At 46.5% G+C, this 14,986-nt stretch overlaps 1 protein-coding gene and 1 pseudogene across 4 annotated transcripts in view; both read left to right on the forward strand.

Moving 5' to 3' along the window:
• The first annotated feature begins 73 nt into the window (after positions 1-73).
• PLCG1 (phospholipase C gamma 1) overlaps positions 74-14,986 on the forward strand; it is an 82,758-nt gene continuing 67,845 nt past the window's right edge. For 3 of the 4 annotated variants that reach the window (XM_014525554.2, XM_025191231.1, XM_025191234.1), the window contains exon 1: positions 175-783. In XM_014525554.2, coding sequence (XP_014381040.1) covers positions 582-783 — 202 coding nt within the window. In that variant the 5' untranslated portion in view covers positions 175-581. Of the gene's footprint in view, positions 148-174; positions 784-14,986 lie in introns of those variants that run through there. The other variant, XM_025191226.1, reaches the window with a different exon arrangement.
• On the forward strand, positions 6,779-6,946 carry LOC112548023 (annotated as a pseudogene).

Here is a 14,986-nt window from a genome sequence, read left to right on the forward strand (position 1 = left end):
AGCGGGCTGCAGCGCTTCAGCCATGACTTGCAGAGCTCTCCCGAGATCTTATCGGGCTGCGATCGATGCGGGCGGGGGCGGAGGCGGAGGTGGAGGCGGGGGGAGTGAGGCAGGCACCGCTGGCCCCGAACAAAAGGGAGAGGTTTGGTACGAAGTCGCCTCCCTCCTTTCTCCCCCCCCTTTCTCTTTGCAACCCAATCTTTCTGGAGGACCCAGTCCCGCTCCTAATCACTCAGGAATGCTTTGTGTCTGCTTGCTTTCGCTTTAGGCTCCGTCGGGAAGGAGGAGGGGGGAAAAAAAATGGTGCATGATTCAAACCAGCAGAGAGGCGATTTTTTGCTGCAGTCCTGGAGTGAAAAGTTTCGATGCGGGAGACGATCGCTCGGGCTGGGCTCCCCCCTCTAAGCCCTCGGATCTAAACACGGCTTCTTTCCCCCCTCTCGTAGGAAGGGGAAGACTCTTGTGCTGGGAGCCATGAGCTTGGATTGGTTTTATTGAAGTCTGCCAAGTTGCACCCGGGAGCCTGAAGATCCCTGTTGCCTGGACACTTCTCCGCTTTGGGGGAAGCAGAGGAGGGAGCCATGGCGTCCGGCTTCTCTAATGGACCCTGCATGCAGAACGAAGCCGAGGTGGTTCACCTCTGCCGGAGCTTGGAAGTTGGCACTGTGATGACTTTGTTTTACTCGAAAAAATCCCAGAGGCCAGAGAGGAAAACTTTCCAGGTGAAGCTAGAAACCAGACAGATCACCTGGAGCAGAGGCTCGGAGAAGATAGAAGGAGCAAGTAAGTGTGGATTTGTAACAACGGTGGGGAAGGCAACTTTGATTAGAGCTGATTCCCCACACATCAGACTGTCCGGGTTGATGGGCAAGTTTTCTTGAGCACTGGAATCTGCCTTGCTGTGACAGCCCGGGTGTTTTGTCTAAAGGGGGAAATCTTGCAACACAGTTGCAGTAATTGGCAAGTTTTTCTAAACCGAGTAAACTTTTCTCTCTCTTTCTTTTAATGGCCTGAAATGTTTATCCTGTGTTGAGTGGTGTGGCAAAGGCAGAGCTGCACTAATCCTTGAATGTACACTTCAAATCGTGTGAATTTTCAATCTAGCTTGAGATCTGGGCCTCTGGCTGGTCCAGAATAACTCTTAATCGTTTTTGTGATAAACACCTTCCTTTCTTCAAGGAAGAGGCCCATCTTTGTTGCTCACCTGACCATTCATCCCATTCACCCTGGGGGTTTTTTCCCTCCACCCTCAGAAGCTCCTAAAACCTGCAAGAAAAGCCAGCCTTCCCATTCCTTGATTTAAAAACTAATCACATTTTGAGCCCATTTTTTGCTTCTGTGATGGAGCTGACCGGGGTATTCATCATCTGCTTTCATGTATGTGAAGAAGAGATTGAAGTGAAGTTTTTGATTGTTGTGTTTCACAAGTGCTAATTGACAGGAGTGCATGAGCCAGAGTGGAGTCTTTGGGACTAAACTTGGGTCCTTCAGACCCTTCTGCTCTGGGGAATTCAACCCTCTTTGGTGCCTGGGTTAGCTAAGTTAAATGAGAATCACAATACTTAATGGGTTACCTTCTAGGTATACAAGCTTACCTACTTCTTCATCACCTGTTGAAGGGCACAGCTGCCTAGCTACTTAGAAATGAAGTCCACAGACAAGTTACCATCTACCTTAAAGTTGGTCATTATTTGGCTGCTTTGTTTGCTGTAGAAATCAAAGTTTAATGTAGAATTGATAGCTTTGGCCTTGAGCTCAGTAATTGCAATGAGCTCAGAAGATGAAGCAGTGGATGGCTTGAGATTATAATTTCTTAACCTATATGGCACCGAAATCAACTGTGTGGGTAGTGATTCCTCTGCTGACTTCCATTTTCCTTAAGCTTAATACCAGTTTGCAAAACAAGAAATCTTATCTATCAGATAAGTCATTAGTGACCAATTTGTCAGCCTTCAGAGGCTAGACAGATGTTTTCACAGCTGGGTGGTGGGTTGATAAAATATAATCCTCTTGTAAACTATGCTCAGTGCACTGAACACCAATGTAATTATAAATATATTTATAGCTAATTCTCTTACATATGCACTGAATTTTTAGGGGCTATACTCTAGTGTGAAGTTGGTGCTAGGGAGAAGGTTTCCAGCCCTAGGTTCAGTTTGGGGTTCACTCTTTGTGCCTTTCTTTACACTGTTTACAATAGTTGTTTTAATTAGAAAACTGAGCATTAATATTGAATTTTAAAGGAGAGACTCTTGCCCATGTCTCCTTCGTGCTTCCAAACCTGAGAATTGGTAAGGTATTTAGTTGCATCCCTGAGACCACTCTGTCTATAATTTGGTCATTATTTGATCAATTTGCTTGGCTCCAAAGTGAAAATGGATGCATATAAATAACTATATGCAGTTTTGTAAAGTATCTAAGAATGCTCTTGTGGTAGGATAAAATTGGAGTCTGCAATTTTTTTCCCATAGTGTCCTCACTATCAACATGTAAATGCCATAAAATTGTTTTAGCAGAGGCATCCCTTGCTGTGATTTTACCCTTCTGCTACTTTTAAAAGACTACAGAAAGAGCAAGAACCCCTCTGCTTGCTTTGCTCTTCCTTCCTTAGAAGTTTTTTTGCAACATTTTGAGCATAGTCAGTTAAACTGTTTCTTTCCTAATGAACTAGGCACAATCCTGCAAGATGTCCTGTATATGCAGAACCCTCCAGTAGGGTCTGCTTGCTGTTCAGGGCCTTACTCAGTTTCTCCTTTAGTGTGGTTCTGTCAGCACAAGGGGAGTGAAAAAGCATAGGAAATGCTAATTACAAACCCACAGAGAGTACTGGAAGGATGAGCTCAGGGCCTGAGATGGATCTTGTTTGGTTCCTGAGATGCAGTTGTCCCTCTGTAATTATTTAATATCCTCACCATCCATGTGAGGGAAGTGTTCATATTTTGCAGACTAGCTTGGGGAGAAATTGAAATATGCAAAGACCTAAGTGACTTCCCGAAGGCCTTGTCCGTTCTATATAGACTCTTTCACTACCCTCATCACTGTCTTATATTAGTAGCTTCCGCTAATGCGGTGGTTCTCAAACTTTTTTTTTCGCAGACCACTTGAAAATTGCTGAGGGTCTCAGCGGACCACTTAAACTTCTTTTTGTTCTACAAATCAAAGCACACAACTTGTATTTTAATATCAGTAGTCTTACTTTACAAGTACAGATATTCTTAATTATTCCACAACCTTTCTGCGGACCACCTGAATGGAGCTTGCAGACCAGTGGTGGTCTGTGGACCACAGGTTGAGGACCTCTGCACTAATGCATTCAGCGAGTCCAAGAATTCTTCCAGTTCCCTTTAACCACTATGTCACAGTTCCTCTTCCACAATGTAGAATATAACTTACCGTGTTCCCACGGGAGCAATGTCTGAAATATTTCATGTTACCTATAGGCACAGAGGGGTGAAGGAAACTTTAGTTGAGCTGCCTTTTCAGTGGGATCAATAGGAAGCAAGGTGGAATCTAATTCTGTTTATTGGATGAATGTCTTATGAAATTGCAATAGTCTGGGGGTCAACTGCTGGAGCCTTCTTGCCTCTCCCCACCAAAAGGTTTTAGGGGCCAGATTTTTAAAGATGTGTTTAGATTTCTGACTCCTATTCAGATCAGTGGGTCAAAAACATGGATACATTTGCGCTGGTAGGAGCTTGATTTAAATTTTATGTGCTTTGAGTGCAAAGTTTTATTTATTAGTGTGACAAAGAGAGTCAGCAATAGACCTCTCCCAGCACTGGGGAAAAGGGTGATTGGAGCTGATGATGGAAAGGCACTGCCTGCTTCAGAGAGAAGAGGAGGGAGAGGAGAGATCTTTCTGAGGTTGAGGGCCTGAGTACTTAGGCATTTGTGTATTAGGATTTAGGGGAGCAAACCATGAACACAGCTGAATAGTATCTTGTTTCTGGTGTAGCTTCTGATGCAGACTTAGAACACTGCACGTCAAGGGATGGCCTTGCTCTCCATGGGATGGTGACCTTCTCTGGGGTGGAACATGCCTGCGTTCAACACCATGGGGCCCAGGCTCCATTTTAATTTTAGATGGGAATTTTCAGAGAGGCCCATGGGAGTTAGGTACCCGGATCCTGTTGACTTTTAACACTTGTTCTTAACTGCATCCCAGGTATATTTTATTTCATTTTATTGCCTTAGTCCAGAAGGCATGTTTGCTTTACACCTATAGGTAAACTGAGCTGGCAGTGGCTGACTGTCTTTAGGAAGAGTAGGAGCCTCATAGACCATATGAAAGAAACTCTGCTGTGTGACATAACTTTCAGGTAAGGTGAGGCCGATCCTGTAATGACTTCAGCACCTGCTTAAATTCACGTATGTGACTTGTTTAGTTGACATGAATGAGTTGAGCAATGCAAGATTAAGCAGGTGCATAAGGGCAAACCATTTGCTGTTTAGTTGTGAATTGTGTGGCTGTCTTTGGGAAGCAAAAATTCTTAAAGGAGCTTCCAAAACCTTCAGCCTCAAGTCCACACCTCAGCAAAGTGTCCTGTTTCCTCCCCACCCTCTTAAGTGGCTGGGCTCCTACAGCTTCCATTGGATTCAGTGACCTCTGAAATTGAGGTTAGTTTAAATTGAGGCAGGGAAATACAGAATTAGGTATGTGCCTGTAACCAGCCAGGTTTGGAAGGCCTGTAATGTGTATCTGGTTTTATGGGTCCAGTCACATGTAGGTGAGTTGTGTTTTAAGCTTTTCCCAGAGCCAAGCTGGAGTTGGTAATAGAAAATAACACCTAGCAGCATGAGGGCTCCTGGCCACATCCCTGATTCCACTGAAATAAAAGTGGTGCAGGCTGCACAGCTGCAGTATGTATGGGGACAGGCGCTGAACAACTCTGCTGCTTTTGCAGGTTTTCTGGGGGCTGCACTTCAGTTTACTCATCTCTAGGCTGGCTCAGCAGCTGGGCTGAAATGATAGGACACCTGGATGAAACTAAGTCCTGGCCATCTCTGCTCACTCACAAGCATAGTTAAATATGGAGTCCCTATTTCCAGTTGGAGTGACTTCTCATCCTGAGTCTGAATTTCCCTTGCAATCGCATTTGTCACCATTCCTGTTCTGCTGTGGTCTCTGTGCAGCATTGCAGCCTCAGCTAGCTGTCTTGTTCAGCTGCAGAAGGTGGCTGCATTCTGCTGCTGGCTGACCTCTTGGTGCACATTGAGCATACACACCGGTATTCCCCTTCATGGGAACACTTTATTTACTATGAGTCCTCATTACCTCTGTGTTGGGTAATCTGGGGGTGACAGGCCAGTATTCTTAAACCTGGTGCTTAAGCTGGGGCCTTTTAGAGGGGTTTAGGTGTATACAAGAAGCCTCTCTTTGAGGGACCCACAGGACTTGGATTGGACGCCCAAATGTGGACTGGATTTGATTGCCAAGAACCTGAGGCTAGGGCACCTCCATACACACTTGAGCTTGCCCAAGGCTAAGAATACAACACAGTAGTATGTGGGTAGGCCAGAGCTTTACTGGTGTGCATTGCTTTGGTGTGTGATGACCAGGGATCCAGGTTTTCCATTTGCTTTGGAAAAACACAGATTTTTTTTTTTTCCTTTGAAGGAGAAACATGTGGGAAATGGCTGGTTTCCCTTTGCAGGCTGGCTGAGTTTCAGCCCGCAAGGGGCTGCTTAGGGCTGGGTGGAACGGGATGCAAAGAATAGGGCATGAGTGGGCAAAATGTGGCCCGGGGGCCAGATGCGGCCCACCAGGCCATTCTATCGGGCCTGCAGGACCCCTAAAAAAATTTAGAAAATTAATATTAATCTACCCTGTCATGCAGCCCTCGATGGCTTTCCGAAACTCAGTAAGCGGCCCTCTGCCCAAAATAATTGCCCACCCCTGGGATGGGGAGTGCCATGTGCATGTGGACATGCATACATGCACTTGGCAGCTGGGCAGTGTGGTGGAGAGCAGCTCCCACAGCTCCCTCCAGGTAAATCTGTGAGCCCCCCCCAGATTTCTGCACCCACAGTGGGGCACGGGGCTGCAACTGGGCCAGACCACCTCCGAGCTGCTGCCACAGCCCAGTGGACAGGACCCAGCACAGGAGGGAGCTCCGCACTATCATGGCCATGAAGGTGAGGTGCCCCCTGCCCACCCAGCAGCAGCTGGGAGTACAACTCCACACTGCCATACCTCACCTTGGCAACCATGGTGGCACAGCACTTCCTCCTGTGCTGGGGCCTGCCCTCTGAGCTGTGGAGGTGGCCCCTTTCTGAAACTGGTTCGTCCTGGCTGCAGCCCTGTGCCCTGTTGTGGGCGCAGAAAGCTGGGGGGGCTCATGCCCCCTCCCACTCCAATGTCTCATCTGTACCCTCCTACCCTATCCAGATGCATTGCCTATGCCCACACCCACCCTGTTCCCTGCACTGGGGTGGGGAGAGGGGCAGCCAGTTGGGAGTGAGGCACCAGCAGGGCCCAAGGGCCTGTGGGTTGGGAGTGAGGGGCAGCAGCAGGGCACTGCTGTATCAGGGCTGCTAAGTACCATAAAGCAGCGGGGGGCAAGGGGACAGCTGCAGCTGGACCCATGTCCTGGTGTGCAAAGGGGGCAAGAGAAGCTCTGATTTTTTCCATGATTTAAAAAAAAAAAAAACCTACCAAAATATATAGGTATTTCAAATTAATTTTATTATAACGATTGAGGCACTGGTAGGCTTCCAACTTGCTTTAAAATTGTAACTATATCAATAAAAACATTGTGTTCAGCTGAGATGTATATAAGGTTTTGCGCAATGGCAGTATCGTAGCCAACGAGGTTAATCCAAGGCATGATTATTGCTAATTGAAAACTTTTCTCTGATTTTAAAAAAACAAACCAACCCAAAATCCACTTTTTTGTTTCATTGTCATAGTGGGGGGGGAGCAGATTTTTGTTTTTTTTAATTAAAGAATTTGTGGGGGGGGAAGATGTTAATCAGAGAATTTGAAATTTTAAAATGGGGAAAACCAGGATCCCATCAGTGATGATCAGACAGTACCTCTGGGTGCAGGAGTAGGGACTTTGCCAGGGGTTCTCAAGCTGTGGGTCACGGCCCCCTGGAGAGTTGCGAGCATCTTAAAAGGGAGCCGCAAACTTCCCGGGGGGTGTGCGTGGGGAAGGTGCGCGGTGGCAGCACAGAGTGGTGGGTAGCAGCAGCAGCTGCCATGTGCAAGCTCTCTGTCCCCCGTTGCTGCCGCCATCCAGCACTCGGACTCGCGGTATCACGAAGTTTGAGAACCCCTGGGCTATGCTATTGCTGATAGACTTGCCTCTTAATTTCCTTACTTTGTGGGTTTTGTATTGGTTATATCCTGTAAGAGCAATCTTAGTTGGTACAGCATGTGGACTGCTCAGGTTGCTGGTCAAAGTTGACATCTTTGACAAAGCAGCAGCTCTTTTCCACTGCCTTGACTTGTGAGGAAGAGCCTCTTTGATGTGAAAAGATCTGTTGCTTTGTCAACGGTCCTGCTCTTCACTGATCTAGTCGGTTAGCTCGAGACCTTTGCTGCTCCTGGTAAGGTTCAGAATCAGTTAGTTGATGAACAGGTCAGGTGCACACTTTTCAGAAAGAAGCTTCCTTTTTCTTTGAAGAAAAACTGGTTTTGGAAGGGCAGGGAGGGCCCAGGGTTTGGGGGTTTTTTTGTTGTTGTTAGGAAAGAAAAAGCTAACCAGCCAGCAGCAATATCTAAACCTACATCAAAAAGGCATTTTTGACTGGAAAAGATGATTTAAAAAAAAAAAATTATTTCAGGCAGCTGTATTTATTATCAGCAAGCTGCTTTCTCACCACGCTTGTGTCACAGAAGATCCTGGCTGTTCTGAAACTGTTCATCCAGTTCAGGAGAAACTCTTGAACACTTTTCTGGGGCTTTTGGTCTCTTGCAAACCAGCCCCCACTGCTTCGTTGTAGAACCTGATCGTTGTCAGAGGGGTCCTTTCCCGGCTAGACGTGGTTCTCTGGTTCAATGAACAACTCTAATAGATCTTTTTCTTTTTTTTTTTTTTGTTAAGTAACCAAACACTTGATTATTCTCCCAAGTCCTCCAAATGCACCCTTCCTGCATGTTTTTGCACTTTATTTAAGCATTTCATACGGCAGAAAGTCTTAACTTGGAGCGTAAGTTATTTGCCAGTTTTTTGCTTTATCCATTTCTCTTGACGCTTGTCAGAAAATGTTGAGGTTGGTTTAGAGACTGGGACATTTTGAAGCAGTGATTATTCTCCCAAGTCCTCCAAATGCACCCTTCCTGCATGTTTTTGCACTTTATTTAAGCATTTCATACGGCAGAAAGTCTTAACTTGGAGCGTAAGTTATTTGCCAGTTTTTTGCTTTATCCATTTCTCTTGACGCTTGTCAGAAAATGTTGAGGTTGGTTTAGAGACTGGGACATTTTGAAGCAGATAAATGGCCTCCATTCCCCCTCCCCACAGGTTGAACTCTTGGTTTGACTGCAGGGAGCTCAGTCCTGAGCAGGGGGCATGAGTTTGGGGAGGATGAGCGCCATGGTCTGAACCACAGGTGCGTGCACAAGGAATTATAGAAAGCATGTCAGGGTGATATCAGTGACTTGGGAAGGGGCTCTTCTTCCAGAGTGTGTTGCTCTAACCACCCCGTTCTTTTCACCTGCTAGCGCAGGGGTGTTGAACTGGTCTGGCTTCATGGGGCTGGTCCATGGGCCAGAACAGGCCCACAGACCGCCTGTGTGCAACATGCCCCAGACTGGTCCCATGTGCGCTGGCGCCTGCTGCCTGTGAATCCAATTAGAGACCCACAGAGAGCACTGTGGGCTGGGTGATGGGGCTCTTGCTCTGGTGGGCCAGATCTGGCCTGTGAGGTGTATCTTTGATACCCCTGAACCCCTTTTACGTGCTCCCACAAGGCACCACATTTCTGAGGCAAGATGAGCAGACTTGTGACATGTGGTCCTTGGTAAGCAAACCTCAACCTTAACTGTGGTGGAGCCCCCCCTTCTGCTGTGATGACACGGCAGTGGCTCTGCCTGAAAAGAAATGTTAAACAGCCTCCGCCCTGTGTCTGCCCCGTCTCCCTGCTTGCCCCGCATGCATCTGACCCTAACCCACTTGCGTAGCTGCGATTTGGTGCTCTTCAAGGGGATTTGCAGGAACGAGGGAAGGGGCTGCGCCTCTTGTGATGCTTCACAGTGTACAGGGAAGCCTTCCTCTTTTTTTTTTTTTAAGAGCTGGATGTTTTGGGTTTTATGGGGTTTCACTTCTTTCTGATTTGTCTGGGTTTTTTAATGTTAAATGTTGGAAATAGTTTCTTTGATCTTCCTTGCTTTTGCTGGAGGTCTCCTGTGGATATTGGAACCCTTTTCACTTGTTAATTGGAGGAACTAGGGGTACTTTATATTTTTTGCCAAAGAGATCATTTTTCCTATCTGCTTGCTGAGGCATGCATGTTAAATTGTCAGAGCAAATAAGCCCAAATTGAAATGGTTTAACTAAAAGTCTGTCCCTCTTTCAGTTAAATAGGCCCACTTGCTCATTACTGGGGTGCCATTATCTACTTTTTTTCTCGTCTTCTGTAGTCTTCCAGGAAGGACAGACTAGATGAGACATGAATTTTAATAGAAAAACTCCCCCCTCTCCTTACCTCCTTCCCCCTCTGCCCCTCCATATCTTTCAGGACTTCCCTTGGTATCATAATGAGCTTCTCTGCTTGCTTTCCTTCTGCACATCACTGCCTTTCAGAGATGAGCAGCATTACAAGAAGGAGACCCGTGTCCCACAAAAGCTGTCCCCACTTTGTGTCCATCCAGCTGGTCTCCTCACTTGTTTCCTCCGCTTCCCTGGTTTTGAAGCGATTACCTTGTGAAGTAACAGTTTCAATTTTTCTAAGCCCTGCTGGCTGAGAAGTGTTGGAGCCGATAATGAAATCCCCCTGCGGGCTCTGTGCAGCTGGGAGCAAACTCTTACCAGCTGCCCTGGGGATTCTCAGATGCTCTTGATTTTCAGGACTCGGCTTTATCTGACTTGGCACATTGAAAACTTGCATTCCCAATGACAGTGGATATGAACATTTGGGAAGTGTTGCCTGGATGACCTGGGTTTGAAACACAGGCCCTGAACATGAGTCCCTTTTGCATCTAGTTCCTCTCTCTCGCACACTCTTAGTAGCTTACATCTCAAATGTGACCCTTGCACTGGTTTAGGTTTTACATATTTTTAACCTTAAACAGTCTTGGATCCAGGCACTAATCATCTGACTCACTGTGTGACCTCTTTACTGCTTTACCTTAGCTTCCTCATCTGCACAGTGAAGATTGTATTTTTTATCTATGCCCGTGGGGACATTGTGAGGCTTCATTATTGGGTAACTCTTTGAAGTGCTTTGAGATTTTTGGGATGAAGGACAGATCATTAATAATGGCACTATTTTTCCACACATCTAACCCCTTCACAAGAGGTGGATAAAAACCTGAATGGTATTCTTTTTTTAAGAGAGAGAGATACAGAGGGACGTGAATTGTCATGAGTGCCTAGTAGAGCCAGGACAAGAATCCAGGTCTCAGACATCCCAAATATTGTATGTGGTGCAGCAGATATGACCAGGCCATCATGGGGAATTTACATAGGATTCAATGAATCTGCAACATTCTGATAACTGTAGCTTGGCTTTTCTGTGGGAACCCTCTCCAAAGTTCATGTAAATCCCTGAAGCCCGTTCCTTGTCCTGTGTGAAATTGGTAAGTGGTATCTCTAGAGAACAAAATGAGCCATTGGGAAAGGAGCTAGGAGTATCCTTTTATTCTTTTTGTTGCTGTTGTCTCCTTTGAGGTCTCCTGGACTTGAGAGAGAGGTGCCGATTCCTTTCTCTGGTGCAGAGAGAAATGATCAAACATCATGGAATGAAAAGGAAAAATCTCTTTTTCTGCCTAGAAGTTGATTTGCTGGTAATACCAGTTTGAGCTATGGCCAGAGTGAGCCCTGCTTGCCAGGATTGGGCCCCTCACTGCCCAGATCAGGCCCCATGTGCCCAGTCTAGCATGCAGGGCCATGCTATCTGGCCTGTAAGTGACCTTTCCCACAGATTCAGAAATTTGGCAACAGGGGAGCAGCAATTAATGATGCCACTGCTCCATCACCACAAAATTTTCAGACCTGTGGGGGAGCCACGTGGGCTGGATGATGCCACTCTGTGGCCTGGAGCTGACTCCCAGGCCCCATGGGGGTTGAGCATCCCTGAGCTGCAGGCATGTCACATTGGTCATGCTAAGCAGGATGTGGGTAGGTCAGTGCTTGGAAGGGAGACCACAGAGCTCTACCTGGGACTCTGTTGTAACCCACAGCCATAGATAGCACCCTGTCTGGGCGGTATCGCTGCCAAGAATGCTATGTTTTGCATGAGATGTCAGCCTTGATCTTCTGACCACCTGATGTTAGGGTCCCTTGGTAGAGCAGGGGCGATGTGGCTATGGTCCAGGCTGGCTGTTCGCGTTCCGGCAGCCTGCAAACTGTCGTGGACACACCCATGGAGCTTCTGCTCAGTGCCCTGTTGGCCACTGTTTTTTCTGTGGTTTGCGTAAAGTTGCTGTGTGCTGTCAGATGGCTGCTCTGTTTTTGTAGTCTGCAAGCCACCCTCTGGGCTCCCATTGCCAGTGGGCTACTCCTGCCACCATTGCCAGCTGCACAATGAGAGGTGCCTGCTGTGTAGGCTTTTTCACAGCGGTAGAACATTCTTAGTGTAACGTGGGCTGGTTTGATCAACGTGAACGCCCAACTGAATCTCTCTGTGCCAAAGTGAGGTGCCAACAAGGGTAATGTTAAGGCGTTAGAACTCCTGGTGACCGTGTTCTCCAGCCCACAGAATACAGAGCTGTGAAGCTTGCCTGGTAGATGACCAAACTTAAGGCATGGCTCTTGCCCTTCTCCACACTAAGCTATACAGCTTGTTTGTCCAGCGGGCCAGTATGCGCCTACTGTTAGTAGATCTCCCTGCTTAAATACAGGTCAAACAGATCCACACTGGAAATCTGGCAGAGACTAAACCGCCTGCTTGAGGCAGAGGTTTACTATAGGATTTTTAAAAGTGCACAGTGATTAGTGCACTTGTCTCAGTATCTCTCTGTTCTTGGGTCTTTTAATGCAAGATCCAAAGAAAAAAATCAGTGTAGGGGAAAACTATGCGAGTGCACATATATGCACGCACAGTGCCTGAAGGTCAAAAATGTTGGCAAAAAACTGCAGTCAGCCAAGCCAACAAGTACCTGTAAATCTCAGAGGCATATTTCTTTGTTTAGGGTCAAAGATGTCAGCTGTTATCACTTTTCTTGTCCTTGCTGCCTTGGATCACATGCTGTATATCAATTTAATATCCAACACATCCTCTTTGCAGCGACTGTATCCTGCATTGTATGGGGGTGGATTTGATGATCTCATAGGTTTTCCTCTGTTCTGACTTCCCTGATCATCTGTTCCACTGAACATGTTTTCCGTAGCTGAAATGTTATGTAGAGCAGAAGTGGGAGTGTTGCTGTGCAGATGAGCTCTGCACAGTGCAGGTTAGAGACCTCAAAGAGGAGGGCTGCAGTGGGACTGACTTGGCTGCTCTTTAAGCAGCTCTGTGTAGGGCTGGTTAACATTTTCCATCCAAACTTTCTTTTAATAGGGGAACTGATTTCTTTTTTTCTTTTTTTTTTTATTAACTGAACGTTTACATCTGCTTTTCATGGAAAATGTCAAGGCTTTGTTTAAAACTTCTGGGTTTGGGATTTGCAATAAAACTTGAAAGCTTTCTACAAGGGAAAAGGGATGTCATGACCCCCCCCTCTCCCCCATGTTTCTTATCAAAATATCTGTGTTCCTTGCATCCCATGTTTTTGCAGTGGAGTCACTTGCCTAAGCCACATCTGGCTGTCATTCTTCTCTCACCCCTTCTGTCTTTCAAAGTGCTTTAAGACTGGTCCCCAATCCATGGTTTAAGGGCATGTTGTTCACAAGTTCTTCTGACATTGTTCGTGGCCATAGGAAACTTTTATTTTCCACAGATAGATGTTTCTTCACGTTGTCAGGGAAAGCAGTGTGATGTTTTCTGCAGTGCATACTTTGCTCAGCATTACTTATTGCCCAGAGGCCAGTGCAGGTTAGGAACCCCAGCTCTAAGTCCCCAGAGTGCCACGCAGACTGTGCAGCAAAGTCTCCTGGAGCATGCTGTGCATCAGAAACCGGGGAATTCCTCTGCCGGAATTGGTGAGGAACAGATCCATGTGCAGCAGAGGCCTGTGCTTTATTTTTTGTTGAGCAGGTTTTGGTTGTAAACTAGCAGCTCTGCTGAAATTATATGAACACGGCCAATTGTCTAATAAACAGTATCACTAAAAATCTACAGGGAGCATTGGGGGCTTTTCAGCCTGTCTTTGCCAAATCAGGGGTGGGGTGGACCTCACGTTAGATTTAGAGTGTTGGACTATGCTGGGGAGGGCTCCCCTGAAAATGTCCTGTTGATTTGCTCCTGTTTTATGTATGCTGCCCAGGTGCAGGGGGGCTGGACCGGATGATCTGGAAGGTCCCTTCCAGATAAAACTATGAATACCAAAAACTGTACCTAGCCACTGTTTGGCATGTGCTTAGGGCATGCCCAGTGCTGCTTCAGTGGTGGTTGCATTCTGGTTTTTGGCATTCAGTGCGTAGAGCAGGGGTCGCTGGCCAGGGCATGTTTTTCTAGCCCCATTCCCTGGTCACAGTGCAAATGTGTTCTTTTGTGCCTATTCCAAGAGGACCATGGTTTGTGTGGAACTCCCCTTTTGAAAACTAGACTCTCTTCTTTTTGTTTTCTTTTTCCCCTTTGCCCAGAGCAGATGCTATCTTCAATTTCCAAAAATATCAAATGACAGGGTTTCAATCAATAACCCATTATCAGGTCACTTATTCGACACCCAAGAGACAGTCTGGCATTTTGCAGGAACAAAAACTCACCTCTGCTGCAAAAAGCAGGCAGGACAAGGCTCCTAGGCAGCAGCTGGTTTGACACAGTTGCATGTTGGCAGCCTAAATAGACAACCTACTGACAGAACAAATGGATTAAACCTGTTTTTATGATTTCCTCTTCCTCTCCCCTAAGGTTAAAAAAAAAAAAAAAAAAATGTATATATGTGTCTGTGTGTGTATATAGAGATATATGTATATGTTGATTCTGGATTGACATTCAGGGGCACCCGCCAATACCAAACTCTGCCCATGCCTCTCATTCTTGATCCACAGCGCCACAGGGATCCCAGCCCTCACACCTGAGGTCTGTTTATATGTCCACCGTACAGATGCCACTTTCTATGTGAGGTGACCACCACAGGTTCACCATACCCATGGTCATAACCCTCCACCTGGCTCCAGTTTATTATTGTTGCCACTTTGACATTGAGAACCAAGACCTTGAAGCACAGAACCAGATTTGAGGAGCCAGTTCTGCTTGCTACCGCATTTCCCTCCATTGCCTGTTGCAGCAGATTGGTCTTCTCCTGAAGCAGTCCAATCCAGGACAAATGCATGGGAAAGGTGATGATGGAAGTGTTTTTGACCAGGGAGATTCTCTTACAGAAGGAACTTCTAAGTTTGGCTCCTTGCGAAACAGCCTTGCAAGACGGTGCTGGTGGAGAGAGCTTTCCCAGAGGGGCTGAAATGTTTGAGGAGAGGGAATGAAGAAAAACATCTAACTGGGTATATTGGGCAGAGCTTTACTCAACTGGACAAAAAAAGAGCAGAGATTTACACATTTGGCTTGGATGACTACAGGTTTTTGCCAGCATCTTTGACCTTCAGGCATCCGTCAAGTCTGTGTATGTGTCTGCGTTTACTCATGGTTTTCCCCCACTCTTTGATTTTTCTCACCCTGGGTCTTGCTTTTGTTCTCTGGAATACCTAGTCTATCTGTGCGGTACCCTTTATTCGAATGCAGGAGTGCCTTGTACCTAGTTCTGCTGCTCCCGTCTCCC

This window comes from Alligator sinensis, unplaced genomic scaffold, assembly GCF_000455745.1.
Source record: "Alligator sinensis unplaced genomic scaffold, ASM45574v1 scaffold76_1, whole genome shotgun sequence".
Taxonomy (NCBI): Eukaryota; Metazoa; Chordata; order Crocodylia; family Alligatoridae; genus Alligator; species Alligator sinensis.